Source organism: Diplotaxodon limnothrissa, linkage group LG14 (genome assembly GCF_057381915.1).
Source record: "Diplotaxodon limnothrissa isolate DT_005_m linkage group LG14, D_limnothrissa_male_GT1.1, whole genome shotgun sequence".
Lineage (NCBI taxonomy): Eukaryota > Metazoa > Chordata > Actinopteri > Cichliformes > Cichlidae > Diplotaxodon > Diplotaxodon limnothrissa.
Window position 1 is genome coordinate 35,453,448 of NC_140609.1, and position 22,955 is coordinate 35,476,402.

General features: G+C 40.5%; 1 protein-coding gene across 3 annotated transcripts in view; it reads right to left on the reverse strand.

Annotated features, from left to right (window-relative positions):
• Positions 1-491: 491 nt before the first annotated feature.
• treh (trehalase (brush-border membrane glycoprotein)) overlaps positions 492-22,955 on the reverse strand; it is a 57,739-nt gene continuing 35,275 nt past the window's right edge. Inside the window, exons 15-16 of one of the 3 annotated variants that reach the window (XM_085370490.1) lie at positions 730-810; positions 492-613 (exon numbers count right to left, since the gene is read on the reverse strand). In XM_085370490.1, coding sequence (XP_085226616.1) covers positions 760-810 — 51 coding nt within the window. In that variant the 3' untranslated portion in view covers positions 492-613; positions 730-759. Of the gene's footprint in view, positions 614-729; positions 811-22,955 lie in introns of those variants that run through there. The other 2 variants (XM_085370489.1, XM_085370493.1) reach the window with 2 other exon arrangements.

Genomic DNA, 22,955 nt, shown 5'->3' on the forward strand with positions numbered 1-22,955 from the left:
AGGGAGGCAGCTGGAGATGGGGAGGGAAGGAAGGGAGGGGCAAGTGACCCCTCCCTGGGGCCAGCTCCCCCGCTGACCCCAGTAGGCACCCCCATACTCCGCGACCCGCCAGGGAAAGGGGGCCCAGGCCCATCCAGACCGGGCCCAGTGCAGCAGCGCCGCCCGGCCCCACAGAGCCCGGGACAGTCCACCCAACCCCACCACAGAGAAAACTGCACCCACCCCACCATCCACTCATCTTCCAGACTACATAAGACAATAAACACCCAGGCTGAGATCTTCCTCCACCTCTCCTGTATCTCCCCCTCCTGCAGAGGCAGCTCCTGAGGAGAGGAAAGCTCCTGCAAGATTTGCTGTATTTTTGAATGATACTGGTTATATTTAGTAAAAGCAAAAAACCTCCACATGACATTGTGAATGGTCAGCCATACAAACTTTCTCCTCCGTGGACCCATAATCAGTGCTCTTTTTCCCGTCCACGTGATTTTGAAATCCTCTTCCTGTAACACATTTGCAAGGGAGAAGAATCCAGATCGTGGGTGGTGCCAGATGTTCCCTGCGGCAAACAGTGCTGAAGCTAGACAGTCTCTGAACATCTGTGGAGGTGTGCTGACTGAAAAGAGAAAATGTTCCACAAAGTTCGAACGTCAGCTTCACATTAGCTATTGTTACATCTGATTTGTGAGTGAGGCTTTTTAGCCGCTGGTAAAAACAGCAAGTGTGGCTTACTTCTGTACCAAGCAGCGTGCTGTAGGTTAATTACAATACTGCTGTCCACCCAGGAAAGTGTGCGTGTTCAGAGTTGCATGCCTGGAAAATATGCAGAGAAGAAATAAGAGTTGATACCTGTCTGTCAAAGAGACTGAGAAATATCCCTCTGTGTTCAGAGTGTGTTCTGTCGTGGGCAGCTGGCCACAGGCAGTTGAACTAGCAGCAGCATATCTATGTTGGCCTTTGCCTTCCTGGCTCTGCATATTCTGGCAGCGATTCAGCCCTTGTCCCACAACATTAGACTTCTCAAATTAACATTTCATGTGATGGCATCGTGGTGTGGGTGTGTGACAAAGCTTGCCAGCACAGAAATGAAGCAAGCTGGCACCAAATGCTCTGCTAGCTCTCTCCTTCTCTCTTTCCGTCCCACTGCAACAACCTTGAACCAGTTTGTTAGCATCCCAAATGAACAGCATTGGTGTTGAGATTTGAATAGCATAAATAAATGAATGAGCAAACAAACCAGCACAAGCCCGACGTTGCTCTAGTGGCAATCTAGGGCTTGCACTCCCTGTGTAATGATCTGCAAATAGCTGGCTGCTGAGATAAAATTCAATTGAAACTACAAACTGCCACTGTCGACCACATGGCAAATAGGCTGTTATAATTTCAACCAAGAGATTTGCCATGCACCTGTTAAAATCCAAACACTTTAAGTCAATAGGACTGCTGGGTAATATCATAACAAGGCCACATGTTGCCTTGTATTTTGCATCCCTGTAAGGGTCTCATCTCATCACCAGTGACACAAAAGCTGAAAACATTAAACGGTAAGAAGTGCAAAGTGGATGGATTCTCTAGTGGGTGCATTCAAAACTGACAGGGAGATATAATATCGTCTTTCTTAGTTAATGTCATGGAAATTGCCATAAATCTACATGGCATGTAATCTCCATTACTTTCTGTGCTTTGCAGTTTGTGTTTTTTCTGTCTTTGTAATCATTAGGCAAGATCTTGAAGGTGAATACCTTTAAAATGAAGAAAGAATAGGCCAAACCCGAGGCACAAACAGTTATGTCTGAGTAGTTCCTGTTCTGCTCAATTAGATTAAAAAAAAAAAAAAAAAACCTTAACCTAAGGTAAACTATCAATCCTGTCTCTGGAGCTGTACTTGTTGGTTGTTGAAGTTATCTTAGACACCACTGAGATGGATTCAATGCCATACATTACACTAAAAGTCAAATTTTAAGCTTTCCACTTGGCTAAATTAATTTACCGCGTGGACATTCATCCACACTAAACACTGATAATACTCTTACATCTAATAGTAACATGTTGTTCATGGACATCTGCTACACACAGTAGGTGAAGCCAGCCTGATGCTGAAGAAGAGCTCAGTTATCTCAAAAAAAGCAAAGCTCTCTTTACTGCAAACCTTCTGCTTCACCATGACCTCAGCTCTCTGTCACAGTGCAATAACATAAACACATTTCGTGTTATATTTAATCGTGAAATGAGGTCAACCTTCCCATCACTATTTCAAAGTAACTGAGAAAGAATGTAAACACCATTACTGTGAAGTATATACTTAAAGAAGGTTTGATGCTGATTGGCCAGTGTTTTAGGTCAAAAATCAAATGGTTAATGTTCGGTTAAGGAGGGCATGTCAACGTGAAGTGACCGAAAACAAGCAGGTTGCATTTCCTTTGAATACCAGCTATTGTATATTACATTATTACAGTGACTCTCACCGCACTGTCTGCTTAAATGGCCATTTCTACCTCTGACAGGCTCTTTAAAATACACAGTTCTGGCTGACCTTGTGACTCACTTGGAGAACGACACAGAGATCAAGCATGTGAATGAATGTTTATCCCAGGAACACTAAAGTAAAGGGGCTCTCAAAGGGTGATGCTGAATGCAGCTAGCTTTTTTTGTGTATCAGGCGGATTGAGGGTAGATGTGTGTTGGAACAAACAAAACTACTCTTTCAGCAGTGGTCAAAGCTTTTGGTTGTAGCAGTACTGCCTTTCCATTAGACACAGCATATATAAGTGCAGTCCTCTTGCATTGCTTTGGCTGCTGCTTTTGCTTTTTATTCCAAAGCAAATATTATGTCTCATCTATTTTTTCTAATCCCATTTATTTATTTATTTTTATTTGGGTAATTTTTTCTCACCCTATTTGTGTTTACACAGCTACAGAGAAAGTAAATTGGATTTCACTTCCTTCACAGTGAAAAACCAAAGACCACACAGTACAAAATGGTGATTGAGTATCTGGTAATAGGAATCTCTATAAATTTGAATGTGTAAATTTCAGCCTCTCGCTCTGATGACAGATTTAGAATTTATCCTTCGAAATGGGCTCCGTCATTATCTGTTGTTTGTAACTCATCACTTTTCCCATGACAGCACTGTGAAAAGGACTTCGCTTTTACAGCTGAGCACTCAGGAGAGGACTGATACAGAAAAGTATGTAAGCTTCAATTCTAGGTTGACATGCATACAATTTCTGGAGTGCTTTAAATGGGTTTCTTTGTAGGGAATGTTTTCTAGGGTTACAATAATTATTCACAGATGGAAAAAAAATAAAAAGTGGTGAAAACCTCTGACAAAAGTAGCAAAAATGATTAGGTTTTATTATAAAATGAGGACATCCTGTTAATTATTGCCTATAATGTGTGAACAGAACTTCTCGTTTATTTAAAATTAGAGGTGAGGCTACTCAGTCAACACCTTGTATTTGCACAGGGCTGCAATGTGAAGTTTAAATTAAAAAGTGGCATATGGCACTGAAAATGTGAAATGTACCTCGATCCCAACTTCAGCCTCGGTTTAAGAGAAAAAAGCTTTAGCTTTCCTAAATCAGCTAAACCGTTCGTCCGACTTTAAAGCAGTTTGAAGCAAACGTGAAGTCCCGACCTCACAATGAATACTTTTAGTATATGTCTATGTTTAATCCTCAAGAACTTCAAGAATTACCAAATCTAATTATATGTAAAAAGGGAAATGATGTGTCAGCAAAATTTGAATGTTGGCTTGCTCTTAATTAGGCGAGCATCTTGCAGGGTGGCGTGTAGTCTCCTTAATTATCTCTGCGTGCGCTAAGTGTACTGTGAGACTAAATCTTAATAAGATGGGATGAGATTAAATTTTATTGATCTCTGTGGGGAAGTTGCAGCGAAAAATAAGAGGATGGTGTGCTCATATATGTGATATGTTAAAATAAATAAGCTTAAAGGATCATTCAGATTTGTGCCAAACTGGAATTATAATAGCTCTGGTGGCTGATATTACTAATTATGTGGCATTCACTGTTTTCATTTCTGAGAGTGTCTCCGCAGGTTGGTCGAGGCTACTCCAAAGAAAAAACATTCACATGGTGGAAAATGGAAAATGTGGATGTGGTACTTTAATTATTTGATGGATTACAGGGAAATTTGCTCTGTTTTCTTCATGTATTTTGTTTTATTGTCATATTTCTCACTGTCCATTAGCTTGATTCTGCCAGAGGTTTTGTCCCGTTATATGCAAGGCTTTCTTCCCACTCCCCCAAATGCTCAGTAATCTATAATTATCTGTGGTCTTTACCCTAATACGTAAAAAGTGCTGAAATTCTGAGATAACTTATTATATCATTTTTATAACATTAGCAGCCTCAGACACCAAACAGCTAGACAACATCAGTGTCAAGAAAATGTGCCAGCTGCTATAAAACTGTCTGCCTGTAGTTTAAAAAGGTCTGAAAAGAAATATAGAATACCCAAAGACATTAGCTTTTTATGCCACATCAAACCTATATTACCTGCATTGCCTTCAGTGCAACTCAACCTCTAAATGTTAAAAGTCAGAGAAGTCAGAGATTTGAGTGTTTTATGCAAAGAAGCCTTAATGTAGCCTTAGCCTGCTAGCTTGCAGCTTAGGGGAGTGTGTTGCTGAGTTTTTCTTTCTCTTAACCAACAGCTTCTTTCTTCTTTTCTAACCTATGCAGCAGCGTAAGACCTGATGGCAGGTGTTTAAATCAACATACTTTCCCTTTGACATAGCTGCTGAAAGTGGCTGTAGACTTTTAATCTTGTTAAATGGATTATGTAGCTTAAGAACTAGGAATTTTCTCAACTGGTGAAGAAACTTGATATAATATATGGAAATATCTAAAGGAAATACAATTCAGGACTGTAAACATAACTGATCAGTAATGAAAAAAGCACCCAGACAGTTTAGCACATAATTTGGGCGTAGCCTTCTAATTGAAAACACCACTCATATCACTCTATGTCAGACATTGAAATCAGTTTTTTTCTGTCCTACTTAATCTTAATCAACATAAAGCTGCCTGTCATTAATCCTCTTTTTCTTCATTCACTCAGATCAATGTTTCCTTTTCCTGAGCAAAGATGGTAATTAATCCCCAGTCCAACAGAGCCTTCAGGCATGACTATTTGACAAAGACCCTAATCAATGCTTCTGCCTATTCTTCTACCTTTAGTAAATGAATAGCTTTTCTTTTTTTTTATCATGTTTTACATTCCATCGAGGGAATCGATGATTCATATAACAGCCAAATAATTAATGTTTGAGCACAATCCCTGAAGAAAATCTGAACTGTTGCAGAACAGTTTTAGAACTTCGACCTGGGAGCTCATAAATGTGGTTGGAAGGGGTTTGAATTGATATGCTTCCTATTATGCTTATTAGAATTATTTCAGTAATAAATGGTCTATACGGGTGTCTTTTCACTTCATTGCCCCCCCACCCATTGACTCACCATTAATGACATTTCTGAAGAACGATGAATAATTGATGTTATTACTGAAGAAACTTATATGGGAGAAGTGGAACTCGGAGGAATCAAGCAGGCTGAAGACTGGCAAGGCTAGAGTAGCCTGGGCACAACAGATAGGGAAAGGGCTAAAGGAGTGAATGGGCTACTGCCTATTTATCAAGAGTAAGGTGCATGAAATTGGCTCTTAACCTCCCAGTTAGAAGGTTTAATTAGAAATCATGCTTTTGCTACAGGAGGGGGAAGAGCGGGGGTGAGTTGTCCAAACAGGGTGATAAATGACTTGTGGGACAGGAGGCTTTGGAGAGATGGGAGGAAACAGCTTGGTGAGAGTGAAATGTGGGTGACAGCTCTGGTCGAGGTAGGTGGTGAGACAACGGGTCGAGGCAAGCAGGAGATTGCAGCTGAAGTGCAAACGGCACCTCAAGAGCTGTAAGGGGTGTTATCGACACAAACAACCCGCAGGGCTCCCAACTAAAGAAGCTGAAATAGTGGCACACAATTTGGATGTAAGAGCAAAAATATTTATACATGAAATATGCTTTCAGTTCTTAAGAAAAGGCTTTGAAAATGAACTGAAAGGTCTGCTACCAAATATTTTGTTGACGCTGGAATTTATTTTATGGGTATGTTTTGCCTCAACTATCTGAACCACAGATATGCTTTAAAATGATAATATTCAAGAGCTGTGACAATTATTGCTTCCTATAAACCTATACCAGTGCATGAGTAAGGCTCTTATTCAGACCCAGTGATAATAATGTGTTACAAGGTTACCTAACCAGGTGTTGGTGTGAGCATGGATTGCAAAAACATATGACTCATCCCTTGTACTGTGGCATTAAAACAGGCAAGGTGGCAGACAGCAGTGTAGCTGAATGCACACGTCTGACCCAGGGACACAGATGCTCAATAAAATTAAAGCAAGGCAGACTGCAAATGTTTTATTCAGTCTTTACAGGGCCACCTCCCCATCAAGTAGCCATGTACAGTTGTGCAGTGTGTTTCTTTTTCGCTTTTTAAGCCTTAAGGGTCATAAAATTTCTGCTGGCAACACTCAACAGTTATTTCTGCTGATTGATTTGGCGTGACATTTAGACACACCCTTTAAAGGACTGGAGCTGTGTGAGCTAAAATAGGTCACAGCCTTTATGCCAGCACAGTGAGACTTTCTGCTGAGAGCGAAGAGAATGAGCGCACTGCTTAAACCAACATCCTGTTCAAAACCTGCTCTGTGTTTAAATCTTGCCTAGGGCTTAAAATCCTACTAATGGAGCAGGCTCATGTCAAATAGATGGAGAAGACAGTATGAGGGATTAGAGGGTCTGATGGGAAAAATGTGGTGCGCTTCTAGATACTTTGTCTACACGTTGGAGAAAACTTTTTTTTTCACTTCTTGGAAACACGTCCCAAATCGAGCCTCTCCAGCACTCAGCGAGAGACGCCTCTGATCTTGCCACAGTGCGCATCGTGTGAAAAGGTCGGTGACTGCAAAAGGGCAGACTGGTTTCAAAATACAGTGAGAATGGGAATGACTTTTTGTGCCTCAAGAAGTAAAGCTCCAGCATTTCTGTGTAAATCTACATTCAATACTAAAGTATTTATCAGATAATAATTCCATCTTTCTTTCTTTTGTTTTAGCCAGTTTCAAGCCATATGTACAATCTGCCTGATGATTGCATCTGCAAATCCAAGCTGATATTCTCTCATTTCGGGTAGGGATTATACTCCCTTGAGGATGTCCTTATGAACAGCTGCAGACACTGCTAACCCCTTGTTGTTTTTTGCTTTGCTACTTTCTATAGTGTGCATGGAAAGTGTAGTAGCCACAAGTCCCCTCGGACGCCTGTGCGCTCAGAAAATAAAGATTTCATTCAAAACTGGAAGCTCCTAACTGATTCTACTTGGGCTGTTTTTCTACCTCATTTGTTATCATTTGATATGCAGACGTGCCTGAAGTAATTTTTTTGTAATTATAAATGGACAAACCTGACAGTGCTTATTTTTAATGTGAGGACCACGTCATGGTTCATCAGTTAATCTCTGCAGTGTGAGCTTAAAAGTCAGAGGCTGTGCAAAAAGGCTGATAGTAAACTTGCAGTGCAAGCCTTCACAACATAGGTTAATAAAAAATGCACAGGGGCTCCTGAGCTTTAATAACAGGAAGCAAATGATGTAAATTACATAAATAGCACAGCTGGTTTGGCGTCCCACTAATTCTCCTCCAACCTTGTTCCGCCCGTACTTAACTCTACCTTCACCAAAAAATAAATAAATAAAAATAACTTAATGTACTTCATCATTTAACGGCAGACATATCCTTGAATCAATGCCAAACAATAATCTGTGAGTCTCATATCAAACAAAACCTCCAGCGGTTAACTCTGGGGCAGCGATGACTAGGAGGAAAGCTGATATACAGTAAATATCTAACTCCCTGAACTTCACCACTTTCTAATTATATTAGGATTAATTGGCATGGTTCTGAGGGACTCCGGTTAGTGGTGTTAGGGTATTAATGTACAGCACACCTTGTTGGATGGACCCTGGACTCTGTTGAAAAGCCTGTTAATTAGGCCTGTGGTTAGGTGTGATAAAAAAGGGAGCAGTACATAAACAGGACCCAGCAGAGGAGGGATGCATAGGTCACCTGCTACTGGACCCCCGACAGCCTCTGCCTGTATCACACAGGGCCACATGCTGCTCCTCCGTCTCCAGGAAAGGCTGACAGGGAAACTTCACACAGAAGAGCTACAGCTACACCTAATCTTCTACCTGTCCGACTGATTTAGTTAAAGGCGTATTTCCCCGCCAACTTCTTCAGTATGTATCTGCACCGTGCAGAGATCTAATGTCTGTCATAAAGTTAAACATCGGCAAGCCACATGGAGATTTTTAATGAGACTTTTGTGCTCATTTCACGCACAATATCTGTCCTTTTTCCTTTTTTTCCCTGCTGGTCTCTGGTCTTTTCCTCTATCCTTCAACAGGGAGAGAAGCTCTTACCATCAATCAGCCTTTAGCTCCTGTGGACTGAGACAGTGTCACGCTGGGCTCTGTGTGTTGCCAGATAGGACCACTGTGCCCTCAGGTTACCCTTACACTTCCAGTTTGACACCCCTGATATTTACTCGCTACAGAGAAAATTGAAAAATACATGGAAGTTTGAAGTGGGCACACAGGAGTCAAACTTTTGAACCGTGTTTTCTATCAGGGTTAGGAGCCAAAGAGGCTGTTTCTGTCAATCATTAATTGCAGTCCTTTACAGCCAGAACTTTTCAGATGCAGTCAGCGAGAAACTGTTTTATCGAGAACAGTCATCTGGTCCGTAGAGGCTGTCATGATGCATCATTTAAAGTGAAAAAAAAATTGGATTTTAGTTGTTGTCACAATGAAAAGCAGTCAGTGGGGTAAAGTGAAATTGCCTTATTGTGAACAAGAACATGAATGTCTCACGCTTAGAGCGCAGGGACAGAAATCTGAGGATGGAAAAATGTATGTCTATAATGTCAGTAAGATGAGTTTATTTTTGCGTATGTAACATATTTCCTTCGCATATGGCCAAGCAAATGCTGTTTAGTTGAGTTTGGATTCAGAATGATTAGCAGATTAGTGCCAGATGGTCTAAGAGGCCAAGTGAGTTTCAAAGGTAAAAGAGAGTAAAACATGCACATTATTAACCAACACTGATGCAAATGCACTTTGACACTGGACACAATCTCCTTGTGATTAGTTGCCTCAGAATGCAGTCCAAACAGTTATTGCATCTCAGTCCACTGATTATCCCGGCTAATGTCTCTGTTCCTCAACTTGTGGAGGAAACTATCCAAAACTAGACATCACCATCATCGATCTGGGAAGTACATCAAGCTGTAGTCAAGCTGTTTTGGTTTGAGTAATGCTTCTAGTACATATACAGCTGGATGCCCAGAGAAGTCAATACAGGGGGCAGTGGTATCAGAATTTACTTGCTCAGCTACTTAACTTCTCAGCCTCTGCTGAACCCTGTAATGTTCCCATCAATACATACAAAAGCTGTGCAGCCAGACCAAGAGATTCTTATTTTAACCCATGTATTTGAAATTCCATACATTCATTTTTTAAATTGCAAGTATATCAGGTTGACATTTGAGGAACAGAATGCAGGTTATGAATAAAAATAGTAAAGAGGATGTAAAATCTTTCCCTGTTCAGTCTTCTGGTTCAAATCTTGCTTTGTTTGTTTTTCCTTTTTTCCACTTAGTTGGCCCACTTTACATTACAAGGTATACATGAATCTTGGATTTACTAAAAACATAAGCTTCCCCTTTTTTGCTCATTTGATTTGGTTTTTGTTTGATTAATTTGGCTTCATTTTGCAATATAACTAAGGTAAAATATCCGACCTTGGGTTTATACATGACAAATCTCACAAATGCACGATTCTGAGGATGTGCAAACACAGCTGCCAACCTTTCAAATTATTAGAATGAATTCAGTGCCAGAACTCATCCACTGTGGAACAGCTCCATGAATGCTTTCCAATGGTAAAACCTTTGCAGCATGTTTGTCCAAGGTGCAACTTGAAAAACTGATTTGGCATCAGTTTTCCAGGGCAAACCAACTGGAGGTAATCAGCCCCCCACTTGTCTTCACACAACATGCAGCCCACTGATTGCTCCTCCTGATCCGCAGTTATTTTCAGCCTGTAGAATCTCTCTGTGGCGCTGTTGATGGGCCTCCTCGAATGCACATTCCTGATTCTGGATGGACTATCTGTGGTGCTTATGTGTCATCAGAGAGGGCCGTGGATTTTCTGTCCTTCCATTTACGGATGCTGAGTTCTAATTGAAATTGTTTGTCACACTCAGGAAACTTTGGATTTTGTTTTTTCTCAGTGTTTTACACAGTGTGAGTGTGAGCTTTTATGGTTGAATAATTATATATTGGGTGGGGGGGGCTCACTGAATAGTTTCAGTAGTGCCCACCCAACACTGTGGCTGTTAAAGCCCTTTGTTTTTTCCAAAACATCCATCCATTCTCTTCCGCTTATCCTTTTCATGGTCACGGGGGAGCTGGAGCCTATCCCAGCTGTCTTTGGGCGAGAGGCAGGGTACACCCTGGACAGGTCGCCAGTCTGTCGCAGGGCTAACACAGAGAGATAGCCTGCCCATGGGCAGTTTAGAGTTACCAATTAACCTATCCCCACTAACTGCATGTCTTTGGACTGTGGGAGGAAGCCAGAGTACCACACAAACACAGGGAGAACATGGAAACTCCACACAGAAAGACCCCAGCCTGATGGTGGAATTGAACTCCGGACCTTCTTGCTATGAGGCAACTGTGCTAACCACTGTGCTGCCCCAAATTTTGTATGCATATTTTGTACTGCACAGTTTATCATAGGTCATTATTTACATTTGCAATTAACAATAACTTACCTGAAATTAGCACAAAGTACGTGTCTGTCTCTGTGCAGTTTCTTAGTTCTCTGAGACATAGTTAAGAGCTCTAAACTGCATTTGAGTGAATCTCTGGCAGTGGAGACTATTGTAAAGTGCACTGCGACAACATTCTGGCTGACAGGCTTTATTCTTGCTATAGCACCACTCCTGCGACCTGTCTTACCCACCTACACAGTGACACACATTCTTCACAGCTCAGTCTGGCTTCTGTTTTGACTGAATTCAGCAGGCTTGAGTAATTCCTCGCCCAATGTTCATTCACACACACACACACACACACACACACACACACACACACACACACACACACACACGCACACACTTGTATGCAGGCAAGAAGTGATCATTAGCTACATCTGGTGATCCTTCCAGCTGAACAGAAAGTTGTTTATGGGAATACAATATCCCAAAGCACAGACACCAAAAGATCTTGAAATGTCTTCCTTACTGTGTAATTTGAAAAAAGACACTGTTTTAAACGTATGTGTCTGCCCCAAATATAACCTCAAACTATTCAATAGTTCTTCTCCAACTGTATTTTCTTGCTTTTTACAATCCTCTGAGCTAGAAGTCTTTTAAGGTCAACTATTTGTTTCTTCTGACCGCTCTTTTCATCCTTCTGTCAGAAAAATTTTTTTTTTCCTGCTCTCTGGATGTATTTCAGAGCAGCTGAAGAGATATTACTTTGCAGTCTCCCTATAATACAGTATATCATCACATTTTCTTGGTTGGCTTAATTGTACTTTTACTTGGTGACCACTGTGTCATTTGGATTTTTTCTATTCTATGCCTCGGCAGGTTGTGTGTAACAAACCAGCAATCTAAGTTACATGCACATTATAAATACCAAACTGAAAGTGTGAGGGCATAAAAAAAAAGATTTGTGTTCTACTCATGCACCTCTACTGGGCAGTCTTTACACCGACGGCTGCAGGAATCAAAATAAGCAGAGACACATCTGGTGATAAAGGTCATGGAGGAAGGAAAAGCACATGAGGGATGTTACTTACCAAAAAAAGAAAACAGCTTTCAAGAAAACTTCATACAGGGCTGTCCATAAACAGAAAATATAAGAAGTGGCTGATCAGTAGATACAAATTTTGACACTCTAGTATTTAAAGGATTAAAAAGACAATTAAAAAAAACCTAGCTGTATTCAAACAGCTCTACCTTATCCATTTCATGCAAGCAGTTTAGACTTTCTCAGGGGTACCGTGGTTTGGAAATCTAATTATAGAACAACACAGCTAGTTGCTGCAGGGAAAGGGAGCTGCAATGTCCAGCAGACATACTACACTAATATGTTCATAATCCTCACTGACTTCCCAAATGGTAATGGTACAAACAAATTCAGATACACTGAAGGTGTCTGTTTTTTTCATGTCTCATAAAACATGTTCAGCAGATCGACTGTGTTGTTCTGCTTGCTCAGTTGTTTTCAGCTTCATGTTCATGTAATGTGTTAATGGGTTTTATACGTCTTTTGTGTTCTTCCATTACTGTGAGCTTGCACAGTACCACCAGTAAGACTTGTTATTTCCAGGGTACATGCAGTTTAGTGTACATGGGGAAATATTTCATGTGAAGAAATAGCCAGTGGTTCAGACGTCGGTAGCATTCAAACTAATTTAACTCTGCTCCATTCTGCACACACTTGTTTTTTGGGAAGGAGTGGGGAAGTTCTGCACAAACGCACACTTTTTCTTTATATTTGTGAACAGTGTTTTGTGGGGCTTTGTCTTTATTGAACCATCTTTTATGTTTCTTCCAGGCAACACGTGTTGCAAAAGCAGTACTTCACGTTTGATCCTGTCACTTGATTACATTTCCTGCTTTAGTGCACATTTTAAATTTCCATTTAAAAAAAAGAAAAAAAAAACAGTCAATGCTGTCGGGGAAAGTGGTGTAATTTTTCTGCCCTTGTCAATAAAGAAGCGATGCAATAAAAGCTGATGGAAGTAGTTCTTTTGAATGGACTGCTTCTTCTTGTACAATAAACTTTACCACAGAGCCATTGCAAGACTCTGCTTTACCTGAAAGACACATTCTCTCACACACACACACACACACACGTATATATATATATATATACACACATATAAAAAGAAAAATAACACAGACTTAATGGATGACGCAGGCCTGTAATCATCTCCCCCTGATGACCTTCTGTTCGTCAGCCTTCTCTCTTTACAAAAACCTTATAGAGTGCACAAGAATACAGAAGCCATATAAAATACTTTCAAATCCCTTAATGTCATTTTAGCCAGTACACCAGACAGTGATAGAAGGTTTTCCCAATGTATTAAATTCACCATTTAGAACTTCCGCAGCCACTCATAATCCACTCCTGTGTTGTCCATCTGTGTGCTCACTATGTTCCAAATTCTCATCATTTTGCCAAAATATGACAAAATGTTGCTGCTTACATGTCAAGCTATTGCTTTGATCAAAGCTCAAAAGCTCAGCCAGAAATGGGATATTTAGCCATATTTGAACAAATCTATGAGTATCTGCAACATACTGAGATGGAAAGCTGACAGGTTCTGCATCTGATAACAGCTTGAGCTTGGTTTTAATTTCAGAAATGGATTTCCCATCATTTTAATGCTAATGTCACAGCTATGCAGACTTTACTTGCATTGCACCGATAAAGTCTTAATAAAGGCAAATCAAGATAAACCTGCTGTGCAGACATATAAGCATGCAGTGAGAGTGAAAATGGAAAGCCTTACAGACACTATAGCAGCCAGTCCTATAGCTTTACTGAATTTTAATTCAACAGCTCAGACTCATTCTTGCTTTAAGCCATGTGGGATACCACGGGGTACCACACTGGCTTTGATCAAACAGAGCAGGAATTAGCCTGAGTTAGCACTACTTGGCCTCAAGTGAAAACACATAACAGTGATTACACTTTATTTAAACAACTGAAGGGATTGGAGATGTTACTTTACTTGGACCTGGACTGATTTCTTTATCTTCTCAACTTCAATCTCTTGCTTTGCTGTCATGTTTGGAGCCAGAAGGCTTGATCTGCCTCAGTGGTGGTGAGAAATATTCTCTTTGAACAGGTTCTACCTAGTGTCAGCAGCTACATTGCATGGATTTGCTTATGGCTTGACTTTTTATGCTTAAATTTGAGCTGTGATCACTAACTTATTAGACAAAAAACAGCATGCATATTAGTCAGACCATTTTAACCAACCTGAATAAATTTTGCGTTGGCGATAAGATTCTTGTGTGTGTGCACTGCCAAGTCGATTAAGCTGAAACTTCAGTATAATGAATGCAATGGGGAAAAAACGACTTATGACAATAACTGAGGCTAATCCAGGAGACTAAGAATAATTAATTTGTACAGAAAATCCATAACGTCAGTTGTGGAGAAGATTACTAAGACTTCCCATTTATTGGTTGTCACTCTTATTTGGTGTCTGTTTGATGACACTAGATTGGCACATCAGCTGTTTACAGATGCATGTGTTTTATGGGGTCATGTGGCTTACAGTTGCTGTTCTTATTGCAACGAGAAATCCTTAAGAATTCAGAGCTAGCCATATCAAGCTTTCCATCTTTACTCTTACAATACAAAAATAAAGTCAAACTAACAAAGACTGTAAATCATGTTTAATTCCAGGCCCACACCAATATTTGTTTATCTGTTGTGTCAAATGAATATAATGCTGGCTAAATGCTCATATTTACTGTGATGGAGTGCTGAAAAGAATGAGAAGATAATGAAAAACAATCCGAGAATTTCTTTGATTCTCTGGTACAAAGACGAACATGAATAACAAATACAATTAAATAGCAAACCAAAAAACATTAGCGTGGGTTAGAGTTAGGTAACTGTTGTTTTAAACATGAATAGTGACGCATCATTTCATCGGTACATCCCTAAGATGTTCCATTTACCCACATAGTGCCTTCACTTTTACCATTGTTCATCAGATTTTCACTGCTGCTACATTTTCACACCTCTCCTCTCAGTTGTTTGTATCATTGTATTAATTTGCATTAACTTGCATGCAATAATAATATTCTGTTTTTGCTTCTTCTTTTCTTCCTCATTAGAGGGACAAAAATTTTGTGAACATAAAGACTCCTTAGAATATCCTCACTTAAGTAAATCACGTTTGGTCTTCAAAATGCTCTGAAGCTGTGTACAGTAAGCATGTCAATGTTTTTTATAAATACAGGTTTGGCAACTGTGTACTAGTTTTCAGCTAAACACAAAAATGGATGACTTTAAATATAATAAAAAAATATGCACATAAAATCAGCACATTTTTAACTGTACATGTTCTTGTTTGGCTTATTTTTGGCTTATTCTTTTAGTTTTGATTTAGCTTGCAGTCAAGCAGATTAATTGTTTGCAGTCCCATCACAAATAGGTTGCCAGGAGGGTTTGTGTATTGACCCATCAAGAAAGCATCTCTCAAATGTAAGTGTAACCAATACGTCTACTCACCAAAGAATGAGTGAAGCAATATGGATAACAGCAGAGGACAATTTATTTAGGGTCTGATGGCAATTTACCATCGGTGTCCAGCACTTTAAAGGATTGATGGACTGGAGCACATCTGTCCTTAACATACCCTCTTAAACATCAGCTTGACACTGATATATCAAAGGAAACTTAACCGACTTTAAGTGCAAATGTTTCAACCTGAACAACTTAAAACTTCTCTGGGATACAATGTAAACAAAGACAAGAAGAAGAAAAATATTTCCATCAATAGTCACTTTTCCTAACCAGGAGACAAGTGAATATATTATGTAAAGAGTCCTTTTTCTCAGTCCTGGGGTTGTAACACCACAACCTCCTCAGTCCGTAATCAGAGAGTGTCTATTTGACAATAACCAAAATGTCTTTGGATAGTCTTTGTGAATGCAAACAAAACAAAACAAAAAAAACAAATGATATTAGCTGGCCAGCAAAATAAAGAGAGTGTATGGCACTGAATGCGGGCGTGTGTGTGAGTACTTCGGTCCAAATAATCAAGGTCCGGATGGATGAAGGGATGGCAGCCGCTTGTCCTTTAATGGCACCAGTAAGGCAGCACAGTAGTAAGGCAGCACAGCAGCGAGGCAGCACAGCAGTAAGGCAGCACAGCAGCGAAGCGTCTGGCAGGAGAACGAACAATAGTCCTTTTCAAGGCTACTGCAGAAGGCGATATTCCCCGCTAGCTCACCCCAGCTTGCTCTCTGGCACAGCTACAAGCCACGTGAGCTCATAGCCCCATAGTGACATACGAACTTGGCTACCAACGTCCGCTTAGCATGGCGGCTAATTGTCGAGCTTGCTAGCTTAGCCTCGATTAGCGATTAGCACCTTAATAACCATTACTACACATCACATCATAGCAAACACATGATAACACATGGAATAGTATAATATACATACGAAACAGATTTTTACCTGGCAGGAGAACGAACAATAGTCCTTTTCAAGGCTACTGCAGAAGGCGATATTCCCCGCTAGCTCACCCCAGCTTGCTCTCTGGCACAGCTACAAGCCACGTGAGCTCATAGCCCCTCCCGCTAGGATGTACTACCACAGTCGACTGTCGTAAAGCAGCCGCAAACCAATAGCAATAAAAAAAAACTCAAAATCATTGAAGAACATTTTATAACACCCAATATAGGTATATACATATATACTGAATATCACACAATATCAGATAACCAAATTAACACTGGGTTACATCCACCCCTGCTTAAAGTGTGACGTCCCCGTCACTATCACCCGACATAGATTACACTAACCCAGCAATTTGTTGTTGTAATGACAGGAAAAAGTTATTGAGGAATGCAAGTGTCATCGGAAGCCGTGGCTCTCTACCAAACATCAGAAAGAAGGGCGCTTCTCCAGTTGCGTCATGTTTTGTACAGTTATAAGCATGTACAAGGGGGCGAACATACTTCCTCCACTCCTCTTTTTTTTTTTTTTTTTTTTTTCTTCTTCTCCTCCAGTTGCTCTCTGGTACAAGCATCCAGCACTGTGGGAGGGTGCCAGAAGGCCTGCCGTTACCGTCAACTACCTCCTGCAGCAACGTCTGGAGTCGGCGCAAGTAATCAGATGCCTTTTCTCCACTATTCTGATGAGTCTCTAGGTACTGGATATACAGCTCTTTACCTCCAGTGACATTGCCATAAGCCTTGTCGAGCTCATCGAGGTAGTCTTTTGGTGGTGCTTGAGACCCAATAGAAAGGGCCACATTCAAAGCAGGGCTAGCCAAGCTATCGAGGAAAACACGGCGCTGCTGCCCTTCGGAAAGGGTAGAGTCATTTAGTACCTGTTTAGCTCTAAGTCGCCATACCCTGTACTCTACCTCATTAGGGGGTTTTGGAGAGTTTCCTGAAAATGAGCGGAGCTCAAAACCAGAGGGAGTGTGCATGGGCGAGTCATGTTTTACAATGTGCTCCACAATGACTCTCTGAACCTCCGCTGGCAAAGGATCAACAAGCAGGGAGTCCGCATCAAGTGCCTGTTTAGCCTTGGGCACATGGCCATCATCACAGGCGGCAGTTGACCTGGGACCTGGTGTGGACTGAGTTTTAACTCCCAAGGCAGGAGTTGAGGTAGCTAACCCCTTATATGTATCATTTTTCCCACACATGTGGCTCACTGCAGCCTGATTTAAAGTCATGGGGCTCACATTATATGCTAATGCCAGTTCGTTTACTTGTTCTCTGAAACTAGCAGTCACATCATCAATTGCTCGAGCGAGGGGGACCACATCATGCGCCAGGTGAAAACTGTCAGGTCCCTGAGGACAGTACTCATCTATCTGAATAACCTCCCAACACTCCCCATCTGCTGAATGTTCTCCATCTAAGAGCATTGGGGTAATGCACTCCATGAACTGACACAAAATAGTGTCAGGGAGACTATCTATTTGTTGAATTTTGACAACGTGATCCAGCAAAGCGAATGCTCTTTGCACCTCTTGTAGTTTAATCTCGGCTTTAGCCCCTTTTAACAAAACAGTGTACTCTGGATCAAAACCATACCTGTCACAAAACTCCATTGTCTCTCTCTGCAAAGCAGTAGATGAATTCACAGATGTCTGTGCATGTGCTTCAGGATAAAGTTAGTGATGCGCTCCAGTCCCTGTTCGGGCGCCAATTTTTTTCCTACTACTCTTAGTTGTAACCAATACGTCTACTCACCAAAGAATGAGTGAAGCAATATGGATAACAGCAGAGGACAATTTATTTAGGGTCTGATGGCAATTTACCATCGGTGTCCAGCACTTTAAAGGATTGATGGACTGGAGCACATCTGTCCTTAACATACCCACTTAAACATCAGCTTGACACTGATATATCAAAGGAAACTTAACCGACTTTAAGTGCAAATGTTTCAACCTGAACAACTTAAAACTTCTCTGGGATACAATGTAAACAAAGACAAGAAGAAGAAAAATATTTCCATCAATAGTCACTTTTCCTAACCAGGAGACAAGTGAATATATTATGTAAAGAGTCCTTTTTCTCAGTCCTGGGGTTGTAACACCACAACCTCCTCAGTCCGTAATCAGAGAGTGTCTATTTGACAATAACCAAAATGTCTTTGGATAGTCTTTGTGAATGCAAACAAAACAAAACAAAAAAAACAAATGATATTAGCTGGCCAGCAAAATAAAGAGTGTATGAAACTGAATGCGGGCGTGTGTGTGAGTACTTCGGTCCAAATAATCAAGGTCCGGATGGATGAAGGGATGGCGGCCGCTTGTCCTTTAATGGCACCAGTAAGGCAGCACAGTAGTAAGGCAGCACAGTAGTGAGGCAGCACAGTAGTGAGGCAGCACAGCAGCGAGGCAGCACAGCAGCGAAGCGTCTGGCAGGAGAACGAACAATAGTCCTTTTCAAGGCTACTGCAGAAGGCGATATTCCCCGCTAGCTCACCCCAGCTTGCTCTCTGGCACAGCTACAAGCCACGTGAGCTCATAGCCCCATAGTGACATACGAACTTGGCTACCAACGTCCGCTTAGCATGGCGGCTAATTGTCGAGCTTGCTAGCTTAGCCTCGATTAGCGATTAGCACCTTAATAACCATTACTACACATCACATCATAGCAAACACATGATAACACATGGAATAGTATAATATACATACGAAACAGATTTTTACCTGGCAGGAGAACGAACAATAGTCCTTTTCAAGGCTACTGCAGAAGGCGATATTCCCCGCTAGCTCACCCCAGCTTGCTCTCTGGCACAGCTACAAGCCACGTGAGCTCATAGCCCCTCCCGCTAGGATGTACTACCACAGTCGACTGTCGTAAAGCAGCCGCAAACCAATAGCAATAAAAAAAAAAACTCAAAATCATTGAAGAACATTTTATAACACCCAATATAGGTATATACATATATACTGAATATCACACAATATCAGATAACCAAATTAACACTGGGTTACATAAGCAGTGAAATATCAGAGTTCACTGTGCAGATGAAAAATTGGGGGATTTCTTCCATCAGTCAACTAAAGCTAGAGAGAGGTGCTCTGGTAAATGAGAGGTAAATAAAAGAAGGATATTTGCTCAGGCTGTTATTTTTTCCTCCTTAGTAAATTACCAACTAGAGGTTTTTGGGTAAAGTCAAACCTTAGCTTGGTTATTAAAAATCGTTTTTGCTCTCTGTTTTATCTGTTTTGCTTCATAAAATTATTTTAAAACATTATTGGCTTCAGGAAAACATGGACCTGTCAGCAGCACTTTTCTTCAATATGATACGGTCCTTTCTCTTTCCTGTCTCCTGCTGCTCCTTCCTACACCTACATCACCTTTTCTTGACACTAGATAATACACTGACAGCCCATTACTGCTTATCACATTCTGTCCTCCTTAATCAGTGATGCCACAGCCACATCAGAATATCTTATAATGAAATTTCAGCCCTTTTCTGATAGAAGCTTGGTCACATCATTAAAGCACAATCAGAAGTTTTGCCTAACCCTTTGATAAAAGTGTGTCACTGACTTACCTGATTTTTGCTGAATACAAATACAAGCAGCAACTTGGATAACATAGCAGTGCAGAGAAATACATAATGGAGGCTCGGTATGGTGTTGCACATGCAATAAAGTTTATTATCCAGTGCATGGAGGTAATAAAATGGACAAGCACTGCACAGCATCCCTAAAATAAATAAAAGAGCTGCCTCACAGCTGACTAATGCCTACTGCTACAATTACATGAATAGGCCCCATAGCAGCTGCTAAACTCTACAAGTGGTCAGAACGGTTGCTAAGCAAACACCAACTAAAGTAAGGCATAGATATTATTTTTGCGCAGTAGACTAATATGAGCAAGTCAATTTGCAAAGTGTAAAAAGGAAAAAGGCTGAAGAAGGCAACCCGTAGGTCTGTTTCTATCTATGAAACACAGGCTCTCTTCTTTGTGACCATCTCTGCATGTATGCTGTGACACATACTAGCAGTAATTTCCAAAGAAAGTGCCAATGAATAAAACTGTGCCAAGAATCTTAGATCTTTTCTTTTTAGGACTTGTAAAGACTAAAACATATGTTGCATTCAGGAAAGGTTTTCGTTCAGTCACGTGACCTATTGCGCCAGTCCGCCAGCCCTATCGCTACCTGGTCTTTATGCTGAGCTGTCTCCTTTATGTGTTATTTTAAGGATCCCTCACTGTGAGCATGAGACACGGCATTGCGAAGTAAAAATGTAACAATGTTTCATATAATTTGTGAAAACATATATAAAAGGAAAAGTACAGTGAGAAAATGAATAATCTTGTGGTGGTTTTCTATCTAATTTATTAGCACTTGTCTGATATCAGTGCCTCAAAGCGACAGTCATTAGGCTGCCAACTGCTGTCATTTAGAGTCACAGTAGTTTCTCCTTTTTCTCCCTTACACACAGGTGTGACGCTGACAGGAGACAGCTGAAGTGACAATAGTAGTGAAATAGTATTTAGCTGTGTTGACAACAGCAGCTTACGTTACATTACTGTGTGAAATGAAAGCTTAACAACAACTGTTACACCGAGCCCGCATCTACCTCGCTTCTCAGTTGAGGTCTCTGACCGAAAATGGGGAGACTGCAAGTAAACGAGCGAGCGACCTAGTGAGACAGAGAAAGCATGTTGTTGTTGGACCCTTTCAGTTATGTCAGCTCTCTTTGTCCACAGTTTGCACCTAAGTAAAAGCTTTTGTAAACATACAAACAGAAGCTGCTAGTGTGAAAAGCCTCTAAAATGCTGTCATTCTACCACTGGCTTCCTCCATGATACGTTAGCTCTACTGCTAGCTGCTGCTGTTGAATGGAGCTATAATTACAGATCTGAATGGATCACCTCATTGTCCCTTGAGTCAATGTCCATCCATCCACCCATCCTTCCATCTATCCATCCACCCATCCATCCTAACTCCTCCTAGAGGGACTATGTGAAAGAAAGGGAGCTGCAAGAAAAGTTTTCAGTTCAGTTCAAACAGTTGATTCAAGTTGATTTAAGATCCTACAGTAACAGAGGAAAAAACTCAAATAATCAGACGACCTCCTTTGAGCAAACACTTGATGACAGAGGAAAGGAAAATCTCCCTTTTAGCAGGAAGAGATCTCTTATGTATCCACTACCCTGTCAATCACAGTATATCCTGCACTCACATTGGTAATCACTCAACTCAAAGCTACGGAACATTTATCCCAAGACCTGTCCGATATAAACACTAATAGTTCTAATACTACTTTTAATTAGTATTAAAAATTGGTTTCTCACCAGTAGTCAATTAAAGTAGTCTCTAGTCACTATGTCACAGATCTATAGCCATACTTCCTGTGTGGAAGTAGGTTAAGCTAACTGGCAACTCTCCTTGCTCCTCTTCTCCCTATTGTCCATTTGAGGCATTGAGAGATAGATTGTAATGACAAAGGAGGGCTGTTTTCTGGGTCATAGTAGAAGAGAAGAGGTGAGGAAGCAAGGCAAGATAGTCAAATGAATTACACAACAAGCTTTTTTTGTCCACCAGGAGGCAGACAAACAGCAAAAACATAATTGTTAGTGACTTGTTATGTTCTTGTCTCATCATAGATCGAAGAAAAGGTTTGGAGTACTGCCATGATGTAACCAAGTATGCAAATTTGTGCTGTGGAAAGTAAAGTGCTAAAAGAGCTGAATGCAGATTTTGTAGTAGTATGACTAGTAACTCTCCATTCAATACCAAGATTGTTAAGAGAATTATTAAGTATTTTACAAGCACAGACATTTCAAATAAAAGTAAATCGCTAATGTCATTTTTTTACCTCGACTTCTTTGTCACAGCTGTTCTTGTTATGCTTTTTAGAGCAGTATGAATTGCACTGCATTTTCTAACCCTTTCTAAACCCAGCATTGATCATTTTACAAAGAAAATGAATAAATGTAATGAAATTACTGTATTTTGTGGTGTATTGAAGGCACCGCAGTTACACAGGCATAAAGGAAGAAAACAAGGAGCTGACCTCAAGGCAATTTCTACTGAGGCAGAATTGGCAAATCAGTGAATGCGGAGAGAGTAGGTTGTCCTTTTTTTGAAGGCTTGCAGAGAGTAAAGTGAACAATTTCAATCTAAATCCTCAGTTTTGCTGTTGGTCCAATTTCTTTGTCTATCTCACGCTTTGTATCTTCCATTATATGAGATTTTGGATGGCGTTTTAACATCAATCAATCTGCTATGAAATTGTCCGTTGTGATATCGGCAATAGCTTGTAATCTACAATAGCTTCAGAATTTGGGTTATTTATTGTTATATTTAAAAGCAAAGATAGTAAGTAATTCTTTTTTGCAATGTGTCTGTTCATTTATAAACCATGTAATTTTTTTTGTTTTGTTTTACAAAATTACAATTACAATTACAAATTACAACAACAGTTATTTACCTATACATTGTATAAGTAAAGACCTATACAATGTATAGGTCTTTAACTATACATTGTAAGGTAAAGACTAAACAATAATACCAAGAAAACCACAACAATCAAACAACGCCTTTTTAGCAAGCATGTG